General features: G+C 39.9%; 1 protein-coding gene across 1 annotated transcript; it reads left to right on the plus strand.

Annotated features, from left to right (window-relative positions):
- Positions 1–4,879: 4,879 nt before the first annotated feature.
- On the plus strand, positions 4,880–19,615 carry cmasa (cytidine monophosphate N-acetylneuraminic acid synthetase a). Its single transcript, XM_071537787.1, has 8 exons — positions 4,880–5,304; positions 7,865–8,007; positions 9,178–9,333; positions 10,672–10,808; positions 12,384–12,478; positions 14,140–14,311; positions 14,696–14,861; positions 17,115–19,615. The coding sequence occupies exons 1-8, from the start codon at positions 5,084–5,086 to the stop codon at positions 17,327–17,329; spliced, it is 1,305 nt and encodes a 434-aa protein (XP_071393888.1). The 5' UTR covers positions 4,880–5,083; the 3' UTR covers positions 17,330–19,615.
- The last annotated feature ends 5,805 nt before the right edge of the window (positions 19,616–25,420 follow it).

Genomic DNA, 25,420 nt, shown 5'->3' on the forward strand with positions numbered 1-25,420 from the left:
TTGCAGTCTTTATTTGTCTCTTATTGCGCATGAGTATCCTTTAAACAGAACAGTAATAGAGCAAACAAGAAACAAATGGACAAACAAGAAACAAAGAAATGCAGGACTGTAAGAAAAATAGACCAAGATTCGCCAAAAATGATAAACTTGGAGTGAGCGACCAAGTCTATGAATTGAATTCCAGGGGATCTATGGAAATCTAACAGTCTCATAAGCAAAAACAAATGTCACACAACTCAGAAATACATTATGTCAGGCACCACATTTAATGTTTCATCACATGTCAGGGATAAATAGTAACCAAATGTATAGTGTTAAGGCAGTACAGATACATTTGAATTGTTTTTGAGTTGTGGTATCATTGCAAAACAAGCTGTACAGATGTAAAATATGTTTGGTATGTTCAAGTGTATTAAATTGAATATAGCTTCTAAATTAATGTAAGGAGATTTCTTAGGGAATTTATGTGAAATTAGGATATTTGAGGAAAAAAAAGGTAAAACTTAGAATAAAGTCATAGGCTTTAATCTTCAAGCACTCTTGCACAGAGAGGGAAGGAAAACTATAGGTGTAGTTAAAAAGCTGTTCTTGTAGCATATCTAAGATATAATTTTGAAAACAACCAACTGGTTTTGACCTTGAAGGTCTTCATCAGGGCTAAACAGGTAAATCACACAGGTGAAGCAATGTAGACACCGGTCACATGTACTGTGCAGATTTATCACAGCAATACAAACAATAAGACCAAGTGTTGTTCATGCAGTACAAGTAAAATCTTTAATAATGTATGTGTACTACGAGTACTTAATGGTGTATTTGAAAGCATGCTCAGCCCCCTTCCTTGTTTTGAGGCAGTGGTCCTCAAAGTTCACTCAAGACCAGGTTTCTTTAAAAGGGGCTGAATACAGGCTGGTTTGAAATAGTCTGGGAACAAACCGGAGGACAGAGACTCATTGACAATAGAGAGAAGATAAGGGGCAATGACATCTAATACCTCTTTGAAAAATCTGGGGGGTAGAGTGTCATGGCCACAGGAAGATAAGTGCATGTGTGACACAATATCAAGCAGATTATTCAGGGAAATAGGGGTAAATTCACTCAACAATGTGGGGGAGGCATCTGGAGAAGTTATACATGAGGTAGGGGGCATTATAGAGGCTTTGATACCCTTAACCTTCTCAACAAAATAAGCTAAAAACTCTTCACAATCTTCAACAGAGGAGGCCGAAACAGTTGAAGGAGCAGGGTTTACAAGTTGATCAATGGTGCTAAAGTTATGTTTTTTTGCAGCTACGAGGTTTGTAAAATACTTAAGTCTCTCTTTTTTGATTAATAAATTATAAGCAGACGGTAACTCTCTCATATGAAGGAGGTGGACCTGTAAGTTAGTTTTCTTCCACCTTCGTTCTGCTCTTCTACATTCTCTTTTTAGTTGGCGAGTATCATCACTTACCCAAGGTGATGGATTAGCCTGGCGCCTTGACCTTGCCGTAATTGGAGCAATGTAATCTAAAACTGATTAACATAAAACATTAAACTGATCAACCAGGTCATTTACATCATGAAACTGAGTTAAGCTGCTACACTGAGCATAGAAAACAGAGGAAAAACTATCCGCAGATCTCTCATTAATGATGTGAGAGTGAACTGTACGTTTTGGGGAAGGAGAGACATAATCAGAGACCAAAATCTTTCAAGGTGAGGGAGTTAACAGATAAACCCATAGTAAAAACTAAGTCAAGAGTGTGGCCTCATTCATGAGTGGGATGTGATACGTGCTGTTTTAGGTTAAAAGATTCACAAATACATACAAATTCAGAAGCAAAACTATTAGTGGAGTCATCCACATGAATATTAAAATCTCCAACCAATAAGATTTTGTCATAGCTAAGAACAACAGAGGAAATAAAATCAGAGAAATCAGATGAGAAGCTACTATTGGGTTTAGGGGGATGATAAATAACAATACAGCAGAGAGGGGTATCACAATTGACTTTGAACATCAGCACTTCAAAGCTGGGAGGTTTCTCCACTGAGATGAGGCTACAGCTCAAATGATTTTTAAAAGCCATAGCAAGGCCACCTCCACGACCAGTGAGTCTGGGGGAATTAAAAAACATATAATTGGGGGGACAAAGCTCAGCGAAAGAACTGATGTCACCGGACCAAAGCCAGGTCTCTGTTAAAAATAGAAAATCCAAGTTGTAGGTTGTAATAAAATCGTTTAAAACAAAGGTTTTATTTGCTAAAGATCTTGCATTTATGAGGGCTAAATTAACAGGCATGGTGAGACTCATAAGTTGAGGAGCAGCTGCGATTGGCTGGAGATAACGGAACTGATCCTTCCGATTAACCATTCGGTTAGAGTTACTGACAGAGGGTCTCATACTTGTGAGAGCCGGTATAGTGAAAGCTGGGATTTCAAAAGGGTGGGATAGGGGATTGATATCTGGAGGAGGGAGTGTGTAACTATTGTGTCCTATCCTCCCTACTGGTCAGGGGGCTTGCAAACTCTAAGTGATATTTGTATTTAACAGTCTTGTTCCCTTGCGGTTAGGATGGAGATTATCCCTCTTGTAGAGATCTTCCCTAGTCCAGAAATAGTCAAAGTGGTTAATAAAACCAAGACCAGTAGCAACACAGAAATTGAGAAGCCACTGATGCATGCTGAAAATGCGGCTAAAAATCCCACAGGATTTCCTCCGTGTAGGAATAGGACCAGAAAAAATGCATATTTTTCCGAGACTCTCGATCGTTTCTGCCAGTGTCTCAAAGTCCCGCTAGTGTCATTCGTGCCGACGTGCACAATAATAGTGAGGGCAGTTGGGTGGCGGTCAATGTTGGTAGTTAGGGCCTCCAATTTCCTCTCCACTCCTCCTTCCAGTATGTTTTCCAGCACAGTGTCTATGTCCATGTCAAATCAGGCCCGCTTGTTCCTCTAGGTCGCTTTGGGACACAGCACTCTCTCTCTCCACCATGTCGTGCTTTGCTCTTGACTTGGGCTATTGTTACTTACTTACACCTTCAGTGCTATCCACATTCACCTCAACTAACTCCTGGAGTCTCACCACGGCTGTGCCTTGTGCATGTAGCTGAGCTGCGTTGAGCTCGGGCAGCTTATCTTGGTGAGATGAATATTCAGCCCCCTCCAGCTCTTCGGTACTTTCCCACAACCGCACGGGTCTGCTCTTGAGTCCATATCCGTTCTCACAGTCCGTTGTTCTAGCCGTCATGATCGTCATGATCTGTCCTGTGAGCTAATCACACTGTGGCAACATGTCTGTTGTCTCATCATGTCTCTCAAAGAGGCTAGCAAGGCCAGCAAGCTCTGTATCATCCTTCAAATCCCTTCTTGAAGCTCACTTTTATAAGCAAACTTTTTGTAACTGTTCTTTACCCCATTACTAGAGTACTAGATTACTAGAAATTTCAGGCAACCCCATTTGAATTCCATGCGACCCCAGGGTTGGGAAGCCTGCAATAGTGAGTCATGCCTATCCATAAACCAATTTTAAATGTAATTTTTAATTTGAGCAGACCAATAGTAAAGCTGGAGATTGGGCAATGATGCTCCACAATGTCTTTTGGTTGAGCTTAGAAAACTTAATTGTCTGCTGTTTATTATTCCATAATCCATATATATCTAGAAATATGAGTATTCAGTCTTTTAAAAAAGGTGAATGAAAGAAAGCATGGGAGACTGGAACATGTAATTCAGCCAGGAGAGTTATTCATTATTAATTCTCCTGAAAGGGGAGGTTGGTAAGGAAGACCATTTGACTAAGTCTTGTTTAATTTTCTTGAGTGGGTGGATAATTTATCTGAAATAATTCATTAAGCGCAGGGGTGACTGAGATGCCTAAATACTTAAAGCTCTATGTGATGACTTTTTTGTGGCAAAACATTCACTTTTATTCTTCAGTTCTGAGTGGCAGTGTGTACTGGGTAGTACGCTGGCGGGAAATAGTCGTGTTGCACAGGAAGTGATGCGCATCTCACAGTATGGTGAGTGTTTATGTGTACTAACAGTTTTATCCCAAGCAGCCTACAGTGTCAGTAGTGTCTACTCTACATCATCAATAAGCACACCCTTGTTTGTTGTCTGATGTCATTAAAAGTGCAACAAAATTTGCACTGGATTTTTTTCATTGGATTCCCGATAGTGATTGGTTCAATGTAGGCTGTTGCATTCATATTCCATCACCGCAGCCCCGAAGAACATGAGGCCGACTTTATGAATAGAAAATATTTGTACAGCCTCAATGTGTCCACAAATTATTTTATCAGTGGAAAGTTTGCCCAGTGTGTCCTAATGACGGACAGTTCCTAATCCCCTCTAGCCTTGGTAGCAGAAACAATGTTACTTTTCGTGGTTAGTTTTGTACTGCTTACATTTATTCATTATAATTGTATAATTGTAATAACAATATTTGCTCTTCTTGAGAGAAGTACCCAATGTTAGTATCCATTTCTGGCTTTTATTGTTTGATTATGATTTTATTTTCACCTATTTCTATAACATCTTTTTATAGTTTTGCGGGTAACACTTTATAATACAGCCCGCGTTTTAGAGTGTAACTCCCCGTCATTACCATGTAATTTCCCGGAACTTACGGTGTAACTTCCACGTATGAATCAGTAGGCTACATATAAAATACTTACCAGTTGGTACCGGTGATAGAAAAACATTATACAGATTGTATGGTTGCATTCTGATGTTTAATTATAATCATCATTATTATTATTATTATTATTTATTTATTTTGTGCAAAAATAAGTTGGGTTTTTTTGGTCAATATTTGAGTGTTGTGGCTTTCTAGAAATTACGCTCTTATTCTGAAAAAAACGGACCGGAAGTCTGCCAGTCGGAACACAGCCGGCTGGCAGGAACGGAACAACGGAACATAAGCGTGCCACTTTTCCTGTCGTTCATTTTTCTGTGATGAGCGTTAGTGAATGCACTACCCTACTCAGTCTCTCGTGGTATTTTATTAAGCATTTACTTAGATAGACCTAAAGGGGCAGATATATTGATTTACAAGCCGTTAAGCGGGTAAATCTTGTACCGTTAGTCAGAACTGCTATGGCTGCACGGAAGAGAGGTAACACTGGTATTGACGATGTGCAGGATGGATTCCTGTCCGCCAAGCAAGTCAGGGATACAAGTAAGAGACACATCACTGCCTTGGTTCTGGCGAGGGGAGGAAGCAAAGGGATTCCTCTGAAAAATATCAAAATGCTAGCTGGGGTTCCCCTCATCGGATGGGTATTGAGAGCTGCTATGGACTCCAACATGTTCGACAGGTAACGTTAGTTATAGCCTATTACTTAAAGGCCTTGCTTTATTATCGTTTTATCAGAGCTTATCAGTTTATTTCATTTTTAAGTTGTTGCTGGCTGCTGTCTGTGTCAGCACCTGGACAGCTGTTCTGTGTCTGAAACCAGGCACTATATTCATAACTAGCCCCGTAGTCCTTCCATTAAAAAAAAGAAACACTGAAAACATTCTGTGCGGCACTTTGACTTCATTTAGGCAAGGTTTCCAGACCGAAATGTGCCAATCTGACAAGCTTTCTTGCAAATACTTTCAAAAACTCGTGTAACAGAAAAGGGTTCAAGGACCCCAGTAAGCTTGTTAGACTGGCAACGGTCTGGAAACCTTGCCTAAATAAATCAAAGTGCCGCACAGAATGTTTTCAGAGCGGTTTTTAACGGAATAACGTTACAAAACCAAATGTCAAGATTAAAGACTTTTTTAAATTAACGGTCGAGAGTCAAGAGAAAGGAAACGTTATTGCTTGTTGGCTGTCAGCGATCAGATGGAAGACTCTTTTTGGTGCCTTCAGGGCTCCTCCTCAGGGCTTGTACTTCCGTGTGTCAAAGTCGTACAACTCGTTGGTATTCCAAGTACCTTTTAGTCAGATATAACTAAACGGACCCTGAAGCAAAAGTAGCTTTTTCTGGCATAAAAAGGAATAAAGAGGAAAATATTATCAGTTTTGTAACTGATATTTTATTAAGTTTATTTGTTAAAAGTTGTTGTACATGCATGACACCTAACATATCAACAGGGTGAGACTGTCACATCTTGGCATCTTGGATATCATGTAAAATTCTACTTTCCCATTTGTCTTTATCACTTCATTGTCATTACTGACAGCATTGAAAGGCAGTCGGCTTGCTCCTGTAGCTGTGTAGCAGACTGGCAGTGCAGAAAAAAATGCGGAAAATCTAGGGCAGGGCTTGAAATACAATTCCAGCAGGTCCACTCACATTTCCTACATAGCAAAAGTCTGGACTATATTGTCCAGGGGTGCCCAAACTTTTGCATTCCACTGTATGTATTAAAACATTAAGTCGAACCAACTAGGTATATTTCAACAAATAATATACTGTATAATGTTTTATTGTGAACGTATACTGAACAAAAATATAAACGCAACACTTTCGTTTTTGCTCCCATTTTTCATGAGTTGAAATAAAAGATCTAAGACTTTTTCTATGCACACAAAAGGCTTATTTCTCTCAAATTTTGTTCACAAATTTGTTTAAATCCGTGTTAGTGAGCACTTCTCCCTTGCCAAGATAATCCATCCACCTGACAGGTGTGGCATATGAAGTTTTTATCGCTCAACACAATGCCACAGATGTCGCACGTTTTGACTGCAGGAATGTCCACCAGAGCTCATGTTGCAGCATGATAATGCACGGCCCCATGTTGCAAGGATCTGTACACAATCCCCGGAAGCTGAAAACATCCCAGTTCTTGCATGGCCTGCGTACTCACCAGACATGTCACCCATTGAGCATGTTTGGGATGCTCTGGATCAGCATGTACGACAGCGTTTTCCAATTCCTGCCAATATCCAGCAACTTGGCACAGCCATTGAAGAGGAGTGGACCAACACTCCACAGGCCACAATCGAGGCCACATAATTTCCTTCGAAGCCTCAAAAAAAGGGAACATTGTCTATGACTCAGGGAGATTGAGGATACACTCCCTGCCATTGAAGAATCTTATAGAAACTCGCTGGCACAGAGCGATTACAACAAAATATTAAATCTCAGATATGAATATAACTCTATTCTTAGCAATAGGATCAGTAACCTCCTACTCAAGCTTAAACAGAAAAACTTTGAGCTGGGAGTTAAGTCAGAGAGGCTTTTGGCCAGACAACTAAAAGGTGCTCAAGCTAATCGTGCAATATATAAAATTAATTTTTAAAAAAAAGGGCTCTGCTAACAAATCCTAAAGAGATTTGATTGGTTCTCTAGAGTCTATGAAAAAGACATTGTTCCCGACCCCTGAGTTGCTCTCTTCAGTTGCTCAGAGAACACTACAGGTCTCACGTGTGAAGAGCTAATGGCTGTGTCGCTTGGAATGGTTGCAGCCAAGAAGATTATTCTACTGGACTGGAAGTCGTCCTCCGCTCCCTGCTTTCAAAAATGGCTTAACGAGATGATTGTAGTTATACAGATGGAGAGAATCCGATTCCATAGGTCCAAGTCAGCCAAGAAAGTTTCAGAAAAATGGGGCCCATTTATAGACTGTTTAAGAGGAACGGTGAATGTACAATAGACATGTGAATGTGGGGGTATGAGTGTGTAAAGGCTGTGTATATTATCTGGCAGCTGTTTGGGTTATTGTTTGTGTTTCTATTTTGTTTTTCCCACTTTTTTGTATTTATTATTATTATTTTTCCGTTTCTTTGTGGGCCTGTTTTGTATGTGTTTACCTTCACGAATCTTGAAAAACTGAAGAATAAAATACTATAAAAAAAAAAAAAAGCCTGCTGCAGCCCATCCTCTACTCCTTTGAAAATGTTTAAAATGAGTTAATAACACACTTTATTCATTTTTCTAGTGTGTGGGTGTCAACTGACCATGATGAGATAGAGAAGGTAGCAAAGGCTTGGGGGGCCAAGGTGCACCGCAGGAGCCCTGAAGTTTCCAGAGACTCTTCTTCTTCACTGGAGACCATCCAGGAGTTTATCAGGCTCAACCCAGGTATGCAAACACACACACACACACACACACACACAAAATATTCTTATGTTCTCTTCTGTAGAAACATGTTTATTTTATGTTGTCTTACTCTGTGGAATGCGATAGTAGTGTCTTGTCCTATTTGTAAGCTCATAAAGTTATGATTTAGTCAGTTAACGGAAAAATACAATTACTCCACCCATCTTGGGACTACAGGTCCAGAGTTTGGTATCATCTTATTTGTTCTGATCTGAACTTTTCACACCTGCCACCATTCGCTTAAAATAATAATGAAACACCACCTGGTCCAAGACAGTATTGGTCAGGCTAATACGTAGGTGGAGACATCACTGCCCATAACCTGATTGGCCGGACGCCCCGTCTGGAGGTGGTAACACGAAATCCCTTATAAGATCGTTCCCCGAGAATAGCAATTGAGATAGCTCGTTTCAAGTTCACTTGTTTCAAGAGTTTCTCCACTCTCCATCCAATCCGGCTCCATAAGACTACTCACTCACCATCCACAAGTCCAGCATCGTCAGGCCTCTGCGGTTAGGCCCTGTTCTAAAATAGTCACCAAAGGGTCCATTTTGTTATTTCTCACTAAAAAGTACTTGAATACACCATGAGTTGTACGACTGTACGACTGTCAAACGAGGAAATAGGCTACGAGCTTACGAGCAGCACCTGAAGGCAGCAAGCCTCTTCGACAAGATCGGTGACAGCCAAAAGGCCCGTAAGAAATAAAGTTTCCTTTCTGTTGGCTCGAAGTGTTAAATGCATTTGTTGGATCATTACATTTAGTTTGTATTATTTATTGGTATTTAAATGTATTCTAGCATATGTAAAACATGTGTCCAGTAAACATTCTACTTGTCTGGAATCCTGAAATCTTGCCAGCCATGTAAAAAAAAAGCCACTAAAAAAATCTCTTAATAACATGACCTCTTATTGAAATCACACTGTTTAAGAAGGCTATTTAACTTTTCATAAAACACGTTACTAGCTGATGGTGGCCTATACATTCCAATAATAGTAACGGACATTTGTGGTGAAAGACTTAACTCAATGCCAGGTCACTGACGGAAAGGCTTCATTTTTGTCTAAACAGTAAGAAGCACCACCTTGCCACAGAATCCTGGAGAAATGCCACTGTTTAATTCATTCCTCTCTTCACTTTTCTTTTGGCAGAGGTAGATGTGATCTGCAACATCCAGGCTACATCCCCCTGTCTCCATCCTTTCCATGTAAAGGAAGCCGTAGAGATGGTCACGCTGCAGGGCTTCGACTCAGTCTTTGCTGTGGTCAGAAGACACCAGTTCCGCTGGCAAGAGGTCAAGAAAGGATGTAAGTCATCTGTGTTTGATTGTCACTAGATGTAGGACTACTCTAGTGGATTGATGGTTTGTGATTGTTTTTGTCCTACTGGGGACTGGGACCTAAAATAGTTCCACACCTTTCAATGGCACAGCTTGTATAGATAAATCTTTCACTTGGGTATAAGCATTACTGTTTGTTTTTTTTGTGTGTGTAGATCTAGGCCAGGGGTATTCAGCTGTGACATGGAAGGCAGAGTGTGTGCAGATAAGGTTGAAGGTGTGTCAGTGAAGTCACCTGGTGCAGTCTTTGGTTGGCATGAAAACCTGCACACAGTAGGGCTGTGACATTGACCAAAAATTACAAATTGAATATAAAAAATGTAAATATGAAATGCATATAAAATTGATAATTATCGATATTTTATTATATATATATTTTTCAAATCAATAACGTTAATGTATTTCTAGTGTTATACTGGATATGCCCACTAGAGGGCAATATAGTGAAGGTTTTGACAGAAAGACTGACAACAGCAGCTCATTTAATAAGATTTATTAACAAAACAAACAGAAACAGTGCATTTAGCATACTGCCTACTGCCTGCATACTTGGAACATCAGCGTGTTGGCTGCTATTTAAAGTAGGAACGTCTCGTGTTTCTTTTCGTCAAAATGGACAGAAATCTGACGGAGACGGACGCGTAACACTGACACATTGAAAATGAATTGAAATTAACAGAGACGGACAGACACAACGGATCAGTGTGGCCATACAATTGGATAGCCAATATCAAACGTTCCCTTTGATGTTCGAATATGGCAATCAATGAATGCGTTAGATAACTTATCGATTATCGAATGAAATGTCACAGCCCTAGCATACACCCAGCCCTCCATGACACACCTTGGCACACCTTAGACACTCCTTTAGACTGTGTGGCTTTCATGCATGATACTTCTTATCAGCACCTCGACATGCACAAACCTGTTCTTCCAGATAGGAATGCCACAACAAATGGAGGCCCTGGCTAAAAAAGCAGCTGGACCACATTTATTGCAGTGAAAGCAGTCATTATCGTGCCTTGGGTAATGGCACCTATTCATTGCTGCTAGCAGCTATATTTTTTGATAATTGCTTTCACTTGATGTTACTCCCTTCTTGGGCCTAGCAAGTTGCTCTACTATTTGGAAAAGGGCTGCATCAATAGTTAGGTATTTGACAGCCATTTGGTTGTCAGTTGCACCTTCCCAAGTTAGTGTACCATTAATTTAATTAAATTGGATTAAACTGGATGGCAAATGACGTCAGTTAAAGCAGTGCACTGTATAATTGACCTAACCCTGCTCTCCTCCTTTTCATCCCTAGCTGGTGAGATGACCAAGCCCTTCAATATAGATCCAGCTAACCGGCCACGGCGTCAGGACTGGGATGGAGAACTCTGTGAGAACGGGTCCTTCTACATGGCCACTAGAGATCTCGTAGAGAATAAGGGAACTTTGCAGGTAATGGAGGTAGCTTACTCTAGAGCCACACAATTAATCGCAGATAGTCCTGGGCCCATATCAAACTAAGTGCAGAAAAGTCTTTTTGTAGTTTTTCTGTAGTATGTTGTATAGTCTTTGTTGGTGTGTGGTTGTGTGTTTGTGTGTTAAGAATCCTTTATGTATATGCCTATTCAGTGTTCAGTTATCTCCTCAATCCGTAGGGAACCAAGGAACACCAGTTCACAGGATTCTTGAAATTGGACCGTCAGGGTCAGTTCGCCATCCAGTTCAAAATGCTGTAGAACCTTTAATGGTTTCTTAAAAACCTGACCTGTAGTAAAACGGGATTTAATTCACACTATATCATCTATTTTCTACTGTTGTACAACATAAAACCAATTTCTAATTCAAATAAATGTATTCACTGCAGTTTCTCACCAAAGGCTACATATTACAGGCTTACACTCGAACACATTTCAGTTGAGTTGCAATACATTTGAATGGAGTTATTATGTTAGCTTTGTCAAATGCAAATTTTTCCAAAACAGAGCTTGAACGCGCCATAATGTAACTCAATACTACCTGGAATTCTATCGATTTCTAAGCATGACACGATACAATTCAACTTAAACCAAGTTATATCAATATCAAATCAAAAAAGTTTCACCGTTACCTTAACAGTGGTTTAAAAAAAAAAAACAATGCATGTAACAATTATTTTGGTAATTGATTAATCTAATGATTATTTTCTTTGTTAGATTAGTCATAACAAAATAAAAAATGAATCAAGCGGCTAAAAATTGAAAGCTTTATTGAGCTCTCAAGTCTTTGAGGAGCAGGTGGAGGATGCTGTCAAGACTTCTGCTAACTGAGGAGAAAATCATTTATACACCTTTGTTAGTAGGAAGACAGGAAGAAAAATAGTATACTTCATTGCACAATTGTATGTTATGATATAATAATATTGTCTTAGGTGTACAATACAGAAATGTATCAATGAATTCTTTCTTTAATTTAAAATTATAAAATACTAATATATTAATTTAGTGGCAAAGAAAATAGCAGCCTGTGGATTTATGGCTAAGTTTTATGAAAAAGTTTTGCTTGGAGATGAGAGCTGTCTGCTATCTTCATCCTGTAAGGTTAATAGTTACCTAACCATAACTAGCCAGAGCGATCAGCACATAAGTCTGTAGTCAAGTTACTCATCACTGATAGCCAGATAGCATAAATAATGTTACTCATCAACTATTATCAGTTTCAGAAGTGGCTCCGGGATACTTTCGTTTTAAATGTTGGGGTGGTGCTATTGTGGCTGTCCATTCTATTCTACAGAGGTTTTACTCTGCTGTATCATTGGCTTTAGAGCTGAAAAATTCCCAGACTTTGTTTTGAAACCTTTTAATGTCTCGCTGGTCCGGTTGTATTTTCCGTGGTATTTTTCAGCCATCTTCAGTTACCCCCATTGTTTGTTGGTTTAATTTTGGTGGTTTGGCTTCCACTGTAGTCCAGCAGACGTTTAGGTATGCTGCTCTGTGTTTGTCACTTTTCTATTCTTATCTCCCCCTACTCTCACCATTCCACTCTCTCCAGGGTGGCAAGATGGCCTACTATGAGATGCTGCCAGAGTATAGTGTAGACATTGACGTGGACATCGACTGGCCTGTGGCAGAACAGAGGGTTCTCAGGTGAGACACACACACACAGCCAGCCTGAATTAGGGACAACACGACAACTGTGTTACTGTTTGTGCTGACATTCATATTTAATCCTACTCTTAATCCATGGAATACATTGTTCTCCAACAGATATTCATTCATTTCCATTACTGTGCTGTCAGCTCACCAATTTAGATTTGCCACCTTAGAACTTTTGCCAGATGCACTTGCCATCTCCTATCTCACCCACCCAAGTGTCTACATCCCATCTGGATGGCCGTTGTTAATCAAAATACATAATTTGAGTTTTCATAGTACAAAATGTAATTCCTTTACATACGCCATTATTACTGGGCTAGGTTGGAAAACCCACTGTGGACACCACAACATTGAGCATTTAGTACATCATGATAAAGGGCTATATTTGAAAAGGCAATATAATCCATATCAGTACAGATGAAATCAGTCAGGGATTGCCCATGCCATATTTAGCACTTTAATTTGGTAACTTTCGACAATAAATAATTAAATTAACCAACACCAGGTAACAATAAATTAACAATAAACTATAACAATAACAGTAAACAGTAACAATAAACTGTAACATTGTCAAATAACAAACTATAAACAATTAAAAGGTGGAGTAAAGGGGGCATGTAGAGAGAGGCAGTGAGCCTCCTGATGCCGTAGATTTGGCCTTAGGCTTTAACAGTTATTTTCACCAATACTAGGGGTTGTTTTTCACTGCTGATTGTTGAAATAAATCCAAAAGAGCAAATATAGCTTGACTCAGCTGGATTGACATTACTGTGTAGTACTATTATATATTATGACTTCTACTCATGCTGTTATTACAACTACTGCTATTACTAATGCTACTAGTGCTACTACTACTACCAGTACTACATGAGTCTCTGATACATAAGCACCCAGGCTGACAAAAAACGGTCTATCAGTTAAATATGATTGAAACCAAGCTAATACACGGTCAGAGAGACCCACCCATTTCTCAAGTCTGTCAATTAAAATATTGTGATCGATTGTATCGAATGCTGCACTGAGGTCTAAGAGAAGAAGGACAGCAACATTGTTTGCATCCACAATAATTCTCAGGTCATTTACAACTTTCAGTAGGGCAGTCTCTGTGCTGTGGTTTGCTTTTCTAAGATGTCGTTGTTGGTTATATGAACAAGCAGTTGATTAAAAACAATTTTCTCTAAAAGTTTACCAAGGAAAGGTAGATTAGAAATGGGTCTGTAATTGTTTAGCTGTGAGTAATCTAATTTTGATTTCTTGAGGAGAGGTTTTATCATTGAAGTCTTGAAAGCTGTGGGGATGATGCCTAAATTAAGAGGAGTTTATTATACTTGGGGATGGGGTCAAGAACACACATATAGGACTTCATCCTGCTAATAACTTCACTGATGACACAATCTTTCTCTCCAATGTGCACTATATACAGAGGGTCTGATTTGCATTTGAATGTTTATTTTGCTGGAGTGGGCCTCTGGCTGTACATTTTTCTCAGTTTTTCTGTTTCTGGTCTGTGTTTTCATGTACTGGTAGGTGAGAACAGGTGGTTTTATTAAGGTGCTGCAATGTATTTTTTTCCCACCTTTTAAGTGAGATATTTACAGAAAAAAAGAAAAAGCCTTTCTCTTTTTTCAGCCTATCTGTGCTTCTTTCCCTAGGTATGGTTACTTTGGCCAGGACAAGCCTGAGGTGGTTCGGCTGATGTTGTGTAATGTGTCTGGATGTTTAACGGATGGAAAGATCTTTGTTTCTGTATCCGGAGAGGAGATGCTGTCTGTCAATACCAGAGACACCACGGGCATCCGCATGCTGAAGAGAGAAGGAGTGGAGGTAGGGACTGTGCATGTTTTCAAACTCAAAACGACACAAGAATCTCATTCGCAGTACCAGTAAAAGCAAGAAATTTTACTAATTTTGCCAACAGAGCATTGTGAATGTGCATAGCAGTGGCAAGTGTCTCAACTTTTAGTTGACCTTTTGATCTCTGCACTTCTGTTCCGTATAGGTATTTAATTTTACCTTCTCCACTTTCTACATTATTTCCTGCTTTTTATGAGGTTTAAGGAATACATGGGCACATATCACATACCACTTGTTTGCCCAATTATCACTAACTTTTATTGGATGGTGGGGTAGGCTACCCCTCTGCTCACCTGCAATAGACTCAAATCATCCACTACCACAACACTACTGTCTCCTTGCTTGCTCCACCAGGTGGTGCTGTTGACCTCTAGTGAGGAACCCGTGAGCAAGGAATTGTCTGACAAATTGACCCAGAGAACGGGCTGCCAGATCCAGCAGATGGGAGTGGAGCTGCTGGGAAACGTGAAGAAGATGATGGAAGAGAGGAAGCTGGAGTGGAAGGAGGTGGCTTACATGGGTAACGCTGCTGTACATTTGCTTGTTAGTGTGCTTGCAAAGCACACTGTTATTATCCTGCATACTTATCCTGCATACTTACTGTTTTTGTTAGGATTATTATGCTTCTTCTTCTTCTTCTTCTTCTGCCCTAAAAGTATCTGGATCTCAGAAACCGTAAGAGCTACAGCAACCAAACTTGGCAGATAGATCCAAAGTCTCAGCCGCTACTCGGGCAACGAAACCCACGTCAATTGGCTTCAGGGCGGTGCTATAACAAGCAACTTTACCTTTTGGCCTATAACTTCTGAACCGTAGGTCGTAGAATCAAAATTCTGGATTCCTTGGGCCATTCTGCATCTATCTGTATAGGCTACGCCCATTTCCGCCAGACTAGATTTTACGCCATTTTGAATTTTGTCTGAAATTCTTTTTTCACTACTCCTCCTAGGCCGCTCATCAAATTGACACAAAACTTGGTGTGGAGTATCTTGGGACTGTCCTCTTTCAAACTTCTATTTGAATAATTGATTGCCCCAATGGATTGGCTTTTATCAACCAATAAACTTTTAACAAAACATGCCCTAACACAAAACTGGCCATAACTCCTTGACCATTCGTCTAATGAAGCTAAAATTTGAGGAGTGTTGCTTGAGCACGCCCACAAAAGCATTTGGAGTTCCATCACTAGTGGGCGCTACAAATGCTAAAAGTTTATATCTCATAATTGACTGAATGGATTTTTATGAAACTTTGTACACGTTCTAGTTTTCCCCATAGAAATGAATGGCAGAATGTTCAGTCTGCAAGAGTGCGTGATGTAATCACGTTTGTGTAATATATGCATTTATTGATAGTTTTTGCGATATTTGCGATTAAATGCAAATGTTTTGCCCCATTCACTTACATGGGATTTTGCATAAAAGTAGCTGCAGCACACAAACTATAAGAGCTACAGTTCCCAAACTTGGCACATGGGTTCAAACTCTCCCCTTTTACTTAGGTCTAAAAAATTACACCAGTTGACTTCATGGTGGCGCTATAGCAGCCCTATTTACATTTTGGTCCATAACTTTTGAACCATAGGTTGTAGAATCAAAATTATTTTTTTTGTCCCTGGATTCCTTGGGTCATTACGCATCTACCCATATAGGCCACGCCCATTTCCGTCTAACTAGATTTAGGATTAGGTTAACAGTTTTTTCACTACTACTCCTACATATTTTGTCCAATCTTTGACACACAGCATATCTGGACTGTCCTGCACAAATGTGCCGATTCTTTTTTTTATGTTCCATACCATTTTGATGTTATTGGCTTCCAAAATTTGGTCAAATGTTGTGGGCGGGGCCTATTTTATAAAAATTGGCATAACTCATGAACGCATTATGCTATCTCAACCAAATTTGGTACAATTGTGCGCCTGTCATCGCTCAGTCAACATGTAAAACTTGGTGTCATTTCACCAATTGGGGTGCTACAGCAACCTTTTACATTTTAAATGAACATAACTCGGTGACTGTAAACCGTAAAAACAAAATTATTTTTTTCCTTGGATTCCATTTTGTCCCTAGCAACCACTGGTAACACCCTAGCAACCACCTAGCAAAACCCTAGCAATCACCTAGAAACACCCTAGCAACCACTTGTAAAACCATTTTTATATTAGAACGATCCATTGCAATTAATAAAAATGATACTCAAGGTTACCTACAAAGATGGGAGAAGTTTATTGAAGCGGAGGGTTGGTGAGGTGTGTTATTTATTTAACTCTCTCCATGGCTGTCTAGCTGCCATGGAAATCCAATGGTTATGTTTTGGTGATTACTTTGGCGCCGTGCCATGTGTCCGGCAAGGCCATGGAAATCCAAGGTTAGGTTGTGGTGATTTCTTTGATGGCATGCCGTGTGTCCGGCAAGACCATGGAAATCCAAGAGTGCTTGATGACAGCATTACACATGGGCTGCATATGAGTGGCTGATTACAGGGCCTGGGACAGCCACAGAGACCAGATTTTTTTCTCAGAGCATTTGATTTATTAATAGCTGTCAGGATGTAAAAAGAATTTCAACAAAAAATACCAAAATGGTTCTAAAATAAATTGCCTATCCTAGAGTTAATAAATGCTTTTTGGTTACTTTTCGTATTTGGTATTTTTCTATACGTATGTTTATTGGCTATACTAGTGAAAGCAAAGGAAATGAAATGACTGTTCTCTTTTCTGTTTGCTGCTGTTTCTCTCTCATTCATCTTTTCCCCATTTCTCTCCAATTAGGTAATGATGAACAAGATGTTGCATGTCTAAACCTGGCAGGTTTGAGTGCAGTACCTCAGGATGCCCCAGTGATAGCAATCAATGCTGCAAAGTACACCTGCCACAGTCCTGGGGGAATGGGAGCTGTCAGGGAGTTCGCTGAACACATCCTACTTCTGAAAATGAAGGCAAAGTCTCAAATGGAACAGGACCGCATCAACCGACAGAACTTCTGATTTTAAATTACATTTTAAATGTATATGGAAAATTCAAAATGACTGCAGATTTATACAGTGATAACCACTATAGAATGCACTCTTAAAATAATGTACAGTAAAATATTATTTGAGATACACGTCTATTTAATTTTAGTGTTGATGCATGTAAACACCATATCCAAAGAAATCACACATTACATTTTCACATTCTATTCACATTGAGTATTCCAGATGGTAGCTTATTTACAAGGCTATGGTCATCTTCAGAATATGAGATTCTTATGCATCTTCATATTACAGTCATATCCCTGAAAGTATGAATGTAGGTAATATATATATTAGCATGGAATTGGAACTTTTACACAACAAAAGCCAAACTTTATTTATTATAACAACAACAATAGTAACTAGTAACTGCTAGCAGTTATGATGGGGCCGGCCAGATATAGCTTAAGAGGAAAAAGAAAAACAAAGTGCTTGGAGAAAGAAGTAATAATTATAGTAATAAGATTATCATTAAAACTCTGAAATATCTTTGAAAATATGTCTATATCACACAGCAAAATGCCAGATTAGGCATAAGCATGGTTATTCGGCAGCACCCAGGACTCAAACTCACAACATTTGAGACCGAGGGCAAATCACAAACTTGTTGAGAAGTGGCTTGACAGCTGGTGGCTGACTTAAGCCCAGTGTACACCAGATGTGTCTCGGCTCCGGCACGGAAGCGGAACGGCCGGAGCACGGGATTGGATCTGGTGGACATTGGGCTTTAAGGCAACTACCAGGGTGCATGATAACATCTGTCCATCCTTCTAAAGTTTTCAAGATAATATTCCGATCATTTACATACTTTATGTAGACAATATAGAGATGTATGTGATTTATTTTTACAGATTAGATGCTCCATTTTCCATTAGGGCAGAATTCAAATAATTAAAAAAAATGCAATTTCTGAGACACAGTCCTGAACTTTTAGATACTTCATCTGCTATGACTGCAAAATTTTATTTATTTTCATGAACACTGCAAATTTATTTAGCCAGAATTTTCAGTAGCTGTAAACTAATGAAGTCTAACTAGTCCCATCTACTTTGCACAAATTACATCACTACAGAGCATCCTTAGACATGCACAAATAAAACTATTGTGCATTTTTTTGTGCAGAAATTGAGCCCACAGCACCAGAGTGGTGGATTTCATAATTAAGTATAGGTTTATGGAAAAGTTTTGTCTTGTTTGGGCCGATAACCGCTGAAAATGACAGAGCTGTAGCATGTATCGTTGATTTTTTATGATTTTTTAATAGGTTTTAAACCACTGCTGTAGCACCACCATCTGGACTATTTGCCCCATACTTTAGTGAGTGTCATTTGGCATTTTCATGCATGGGAAGGCAGTTTTAGTAAGAATGAAGGAATAATAAATAATAATGATACATAGAAATGCAAGAGTATACAGTAGCTGCTAGTGGCAATGGCGGGATTCAAGCCAGTACAGCAGCCAACTTAACCCACTTGTTACTTGTTATTTGTATGCATATTTTAATATGATGACAATCTGTCATGAAGTTATAGCAATTTAGCTTAGAGGCTACGCCTCCTCACAATTTTAACTTATTGTTACATCCCTTAATCACAATTTTTTTTTTTTTTTTTTTTTTTTAATCAATTTTTTTGTGTTTTTAATGTTTTTGTATCATATGATGCCTGGGGATTTTCCTTAATAATTAAGACTTGAATGATCTTTTCCTAAATCTTCTACTATAGCCATGTCTTGATGCCTACAAAAATGTTACCTTCTTTTGGCTGCATATGTAATATTCATAACCATATGCAAATATCCAGTTTTGACAAAAATAATTAATATTTCAATACTTCCTTAATGTACAGTACTGTGCAAAAGTCTTAGGCACCAAAGAGTTTTTATATAAATTGTGTCTTGTGTTTTTTTCTGCATTAGTGTGTCAGTAGACTGCTCTTTATAGTACATTTTTTGATATTTAGAAACTTTTCATTTAATTATTTTTGAAAGCATCTTTGCTTTACTTTTTTTCTTTTACATGTGCCTAAGACTTGCACTGTACTGTATAGCCCTCATCCATTTCTTCCATTGGGCTGGTGCCTTTTAATGATTATATCAATATCACTTATGATTGTTCTTTTTTTCTTTTTCTTTTTTTTGATCAAGACATTTGTGATTAACTGAGTGCATTGCTTTCCAGTGTTGTATCTCTCCACATATCAACCTTTGTGTAATCTGTCACTGTAAAAAATGTGATTGTTTACTTAATAAAATTATGGCAACAAAGTGACGTGATAATTTTGAATAGATTTAGTGACACGTAATATTATTGAATAGATTTCAAGTCTACGACATTGGTTAAAACGTATTGAATAAGTTATTCAAATTGACACAAAAGTAAGTCAAGGGTAATAAAAATAGCTATGAAAATGTGTTGGATTTAGCAAAAATATGCTTAAAGGCCCCATATTGTGGAAAACAGGATTTCCCCAGGGAGTTCAGAGTTCGGACGGCTGTGGGGAAAAAAACTGTCCTTGAAGCAGGTGTTTTTGGAGTGTAGAGTGGCTGTACGGGTGTTGAAGAGGAAGTCCAGAGAGGGAAGGTCACATCCTGTGATTCTGGAGGCCTTCTTGACTATTGGCTGAAGTTTGTGTTTGGAGTAGCTATCTGTGGTTCCGTAGCAGACTGTGATGGATGAAGTGAGTATACTCTGAATGATGGTGGTGTAGAATTGGACCAGTAGGCGTTGTTTGACTCTGTACTTCCTCAGTTGTCTCAGGAAGTACAGTCGCTGCTGGGCCTTCTTCATGATGGTGGTGTTGTTGATGTCCCATTTCAGATCATTGCTGATGTGGGCGCCGAGGAATTTGAAGGAGTCGGTCAGAGTTATGGGTTGGTCTGAGATTGTTATTGGCTGTTTGGGTGTCTTTTTTGTGGTCCTGAAATCGATGGCTATTTCCATGGTTTTGGAGGTGTTGAGCAGGAGGTTGTGTTGGTTGTGAAATTTAATACAGTATAGCTCTGATAAAGGCTAAAATGGCATTTGTAGGCTCAAGTCAATCTAAGGTGTAAAGTAATGTGTCTGTAGTGGAGGGGGGGGGGGGGTAGTCAGCAAAAAAAAGAAAAGAAAACTTATTTTATTTTTGTTTATCTTATTCTTATTTTTTTAAATTATATATTAATTTACTCCTAAACCATGCCCACGGATTAGTAAATCATGTGCACAGATTTGTAATATCTACGTTGATAACATCAAAGAGGGACTTTTAGGCCTATATACAGTGAGCCAGAGCCATTACACACAGCTTAGCATACATACATAGTGAGCTGTAATAGCCATTTGGCACCTAGACCATATGTGAACCATAACCATTGATTAATCACATCAGTAGGTCTAATTTCTGAAAATATTATTTGTGTGTGTGTGTGTGTGTGTGGACAAGGCATTTTACTTTGCTTTAATTTGCGGTACGCCTTGAGGTAGTTTTCTGTGAAGACATGACAAATATGCGATTAACATTTAATATAGCATTACACCCCTCTAGACACACACACACGTACACATACAGAGTGTGTTCTATCTTACCAATGGATTTGGGGAAAAGTAGGTGCCGCAATGTGGATCCCCGACCGCTACCGCTGAACAGCCCACTCTTCACATCCTTTGGGAGACTTGGAGCCTGCTGCCCGCTCCCACTTAGTCCCGCCGCCTCCTCCTCCTCCTCCTCCTCCTCCTCCTCATCAGTGGGTACCTGTGGATGTAGAAAGAATAATAAAAATAGAAAGAGAAAAGAATAGTGAAAGAATTATTATTTTGGCACCCATTACTGTACTATGTTAAACCTTTTCCCCCTCTGCTCTCACTCACCGGGATCCCTGGGCTGGACCGCTTCCACTTCTTCAGCAGCCGCTGGTAGCGCTTCCTCAGGGTCTGCACCTCTTTCTCCAGGAGGGAGACTTTACTGGCCAGGGTCTTGGCCTCCTGTTCATGCTTGAGGCAGGAGGGGTTGGGGCACGATTCCTCCTCCTCCTCCAGAGACTCCATAAGATCTCGTCAGCCTCCTCCTCCCCCTCCAGATCCAACCCGGTCATCACTGGGACGGCTGGATTTGTGGCTCTCAGGGAAGCCAGGAGGGCCTTGGTCCTGGTCATCCTGGCCTGGTTGAGGTGGACCTCAAGCGCGGATTGGGTCAACTCACTGTGGGATTCTTTGAGGTTCCTGTCCAGTCTTGCGCTCTTGTATTTGTAGCCCAAGACCGGACAGGCATCCTTCCGAATATTGACCCGACCGGTAGCCAGGTTCAGGAGGATTTTCCTCTCATCGACACTGGCGATGTTATGGCGCACTTTGAGGCGCTTTGCCATGGCCGCGTACATCTTGTGGCAGAGCGGGCAAGAGGTCGCTGACTTTGGCAGTGTCATGACTAAAAGAAAAGGGAAGAGAATACCTCTTTAGTTGGTTTAAAAACACAGGTTATAAGCTCGACAAAATGTTGGGAAAGGGTGATACAGCTAAAATTTCAGCCTCCTAGCCCAAGGCATTGTGGAGATATGGCCATGTCCATTCGGGAACCCAGAGACAACCGCTGGGAAGAACAGAGTCGTCAAATGTCAGAAAGTGTCCCATGCGGACGGATGACATTTGGGAATCTTTTTGACACGTACATTTACGACACTTTTTGCCATTCCAAATGGGAACCCCCAGGTCCCCATGTAAACCCTTTACATGGGGACCTCAGGGACAGGACCATGCCCAGCTATGTGAAGCAATTGCTGGGTAAGAGAATACCTCTTTAGTTGTTTTAAAAACACAGGTTATAAGCTCGACAAAATGTTATTAAAAATGAAACCTAAATGCACTGTAGTTTCACAGCAGGTCAGACTTTAATCCACCGATAAAGTGTGAAAAAAATCAATAAATGCGCTATAAACTATCTATGAAAAAGGGGGCCACATGAAGAGCGCATGCTGACTTCATACACTGAGCAAAATCTAGATTTAATATAAATTTCAACATTAAAGCATTAAATGTCTGCATGTGCACACATTGATGAGGAAGAGAGGAGAGAACAGACACACTGCACAAAGAGGGGGAAAAAAATCGGTCATTTGGGGCTTTAAACAAAGTTGTCAAATTCAAAGGTTAAATGCAGTATTAAAGCATAAAATGCAGTATAAAATACTATTTAATTATGAAGAAGGGCCATGCATAGGGCAGGGAGAGAGACGTGGTATTTAAACATTGACGGGGTATTTAAACGGAGGGGGATTGAAACGGGAGAGAGAGAGAGTTGAAGTAAAATTCAAAAGCAGTCCCCAAGACCAGAGAGGGGGAATAGCGACCTCAGGGTTCCCAAATGGACAGGGCTTACCCAGCAATGGCTTCACATAGCTGGGCATGGCCCTGTCCATTTGGGAACCCTGAGGTCCCCATGTAAAGGGTTTCCAAATGGACAAGTGCGTTTCTGGAAACCTGTCCATTTAGAAACCCTTTACATGGAGACCTCTGGCACCGACTGTGGTGAAGTTCCCCTCCTTTCAACTTTTGCTGTTTTGCAGGCCTTTACGGACATGAAAAACTCCATATTCACATCCAAAGCACATGCAATGATGGGAGGAGGCCAGAATGAGTGTTTTGAGGTACAGTTTGCCCCATATTGATGTCATTTTTGCTTGTTGGAGGTGATTTTCTTATTTTACTCATGTTGAATTTGGGGGGAAAAAGACATCGTCCACACCAATACTGATGTTTCTCCCCAATGTCCAACCTCCACTCAGCGGCAGACCAATTCACACTTTAGCCTGCATTGTTCTTAGGAATGTCGTCTTTCAGGTGAGATGGGGTTGGGCCATTTTCAGGTTGTGGGGTCTCTGAAGTAATTTGCATGATGGAAAATGACCTTGCCAGTGAAATTTGTTTTGAACAGATTTTGTTGTTTTGTTTTTGTTTTTTTGAACAGAGAATAACTTATGTGAGTGAAAGTCACTATAATACTTTATCACATATTTTAAACATGGACAGAAAAATAAGACAACAAGGAATTACAAAAAAACAGGAATAAATGTAACTATATACATTAAATAAATGATAAACAACAGAAAACACACAACATTTAGGGACATACAGGTATATAGAGGGAACAGTCAGGCATAAATTGGGACAATCCACCTCACAATAAAAAAAATAAACACAACATTTAGAGACATACAACAGTAATATACATCAAGGCTAACTCTTTGGTACACTTATATACAGGGTTGATTTTCATGTCAATTAAACTGAAAAGGCCATCGGGCCTAAGGCAGCTGAACTTCATGCAAGGGGAAGTTCTTTTTCCCACAGAAAAAACTGTTTGCACATTTATAAAACACATTTATAAACTAAAAATGGAGTGCAATTACTCCCAGAAGGCACAGTCTGGAAACAATCCCCCAATTCCTAGGGTTTAAAAGCTACCATGCCAACTGACATCTGGTCAGGTGGCTGCCAGCAAATCATTGACTGCAAATAAAACAAATAAAACAATGCAAAAATGAATAAAACCAGGAGCACACATGAAAAATCTCCACCTTATATCCAAGGTACATCCAACTCTGTCACATACTAGGCCAAACAATGACAAATTAACTTCTTTGACTGTTACACTGCTTAAACAATGCTGCTAATAGAATAATTTGGTTTTCTATTTTGGCTTTTTATTTTAACTTGATTAGAATTGACTTTTTTTTTTTAAAGTAGTAACTACATTCTGTCACACCCTTCCTCAGTTTGGGAGCCATCAACACTGATGGTGCAACTCTCAGCTTGAGTAAGTGACCTGTGAATCAAATCTAATTTGGCTGGCCACATCTTTTGTTTTGCTTAATGGCCCTCTCTCTCAGGTATGCAGGTATGCATATGCTAATATTGCAGGACTGTGGGCGGGACTGTCAGATTGTTTTAGACATATATAAGATGAGACCACCAGACCACCAGTTACCCATCTTCTTCTTCTAGAGAAGGGTTCCCATCTGCATTGAAGATTTCTATTGCTTTTGTTCCTGTTTTTTGCCTGCTTTTTTCATTCCTGAAGAATGGCTTCCCAGGGGTAAGTTAAGATAAATTTTTATTTCTATATTTGCATCTGTAGAAACTCTTGCAGAAAAAACTTTCTTCCTTCTAGTATATACTTTATTAAGACTGTTTTAATGTGTACAAACTCTTGGGAAAACTTCTCTCTGAATAAGCTTTAAATTAAGTGAAGAATGTCTTTTTCTATTCCCAGTGTACCCAACAGGCACTTTCTGCTGTGCCCTGTGTGCAAGAAAACCCAGGCAGCCCTGTCAGTGCATCTGCGCAGGGTCTGCATGAAGCAAGGCACACCAGAGGCCATTGCCGCAGTGGTGGAGAAGGCAAAGATGGAAGTTCACAAGATTCTGGTGTCTGGCAGGGTGTTTAGTTACGGCCTCCTTTGCCAAATTATGGATGATGCTGATCCACTCAGCAGGTTGGTGCAAGAGCTTTTCAGTCTTTTTTTTTAAACATCACTTCTTGTTTCCTCTGTCTGAAATGTATTAACAGGGAATCTAAATTGTTTTTTTTAAATTGAAAGGCTGCTTGAGCAGCTGGAGCGTCGCCACATGGTGGTGACTGATGTCCCCCCACCACTGCCTAATGCAAACGTAAGGCCTTCCACCAGTGCAACCACACAGTCACCCAAGATTGCAGCTCCACACAGAAAGGACCTGGGACAGACCAGGGTTTGAAACCAGGACCTTCTTGCTGGGAGGCAACAGTGCTAACCACTGAGCCACCCCACTGTCTGCAGGTGGTCATCTCTTTCTATGAAGAGAGACTTACTTGGCACTCATATCCCACCAAAGACAACTACCATAGTGGGTTCCTTAAACTAGCTTTACTAGAACGGGACTTCCAGGATTCCATCAAGGAAGGTGATGGACAGAGGACTGTCCGCCTCTGGAAATTCAAATTGCCTCACTTCAAACAAGCAGGCAGAAACAAATATAGCCTAGAGGCACTGAAACTGCAGCTTGACATACAGGCGCTTCATAGTCCTAGTGTTGCGCATCGGCTCACATGGAACA

Source organism: Centroberyx affinis, unplaced genomic scaffold (genome assembly GCF_046629955.1).
Source record: "Centroberyx affinis isolate AG114_WGS23_722 - 3 ecotype Tasmania unplaced genomic scaffold, CSIRO-AGI_Caff_v1 ptg003125l_1, whole genome shotgun sequence".
In the NCBI taxonomy this organism is placed as follows: Eukaryota; Metazoa; Chordata; class Actinopteri; order Beryciformes; family Berycidae; genus Centroberyx; species Centroberyx affinis.

What these genes read in the sequence shown, in the direction of transcription:
- cmasa (XM_071537787.1), top strand. Translation starts at nt 5,084, where the DNA reads ATGGCTGCACGGAAGAGAGGTAACACTGGTATTGACGATGTGCAGGAT. An exon ending in GTTTATCAGGCTCAACCCAG is followed by an intron (nt 8,008 to 9,177) that starts GTATGCAAACAC and finishes TTCTTTTGGCAG; the next exon opens with AGGTAGATGTGATCTGCAAC. An exon ending in GCAGAACAGAGGGTTCTCAG is followed by an intron (nt 12,479 to 14,139) that starts GTGAGACACACA and finishes TTCTTTCCCTAG; the next exon opens with GTATGGTTACTTTGGCCAGG.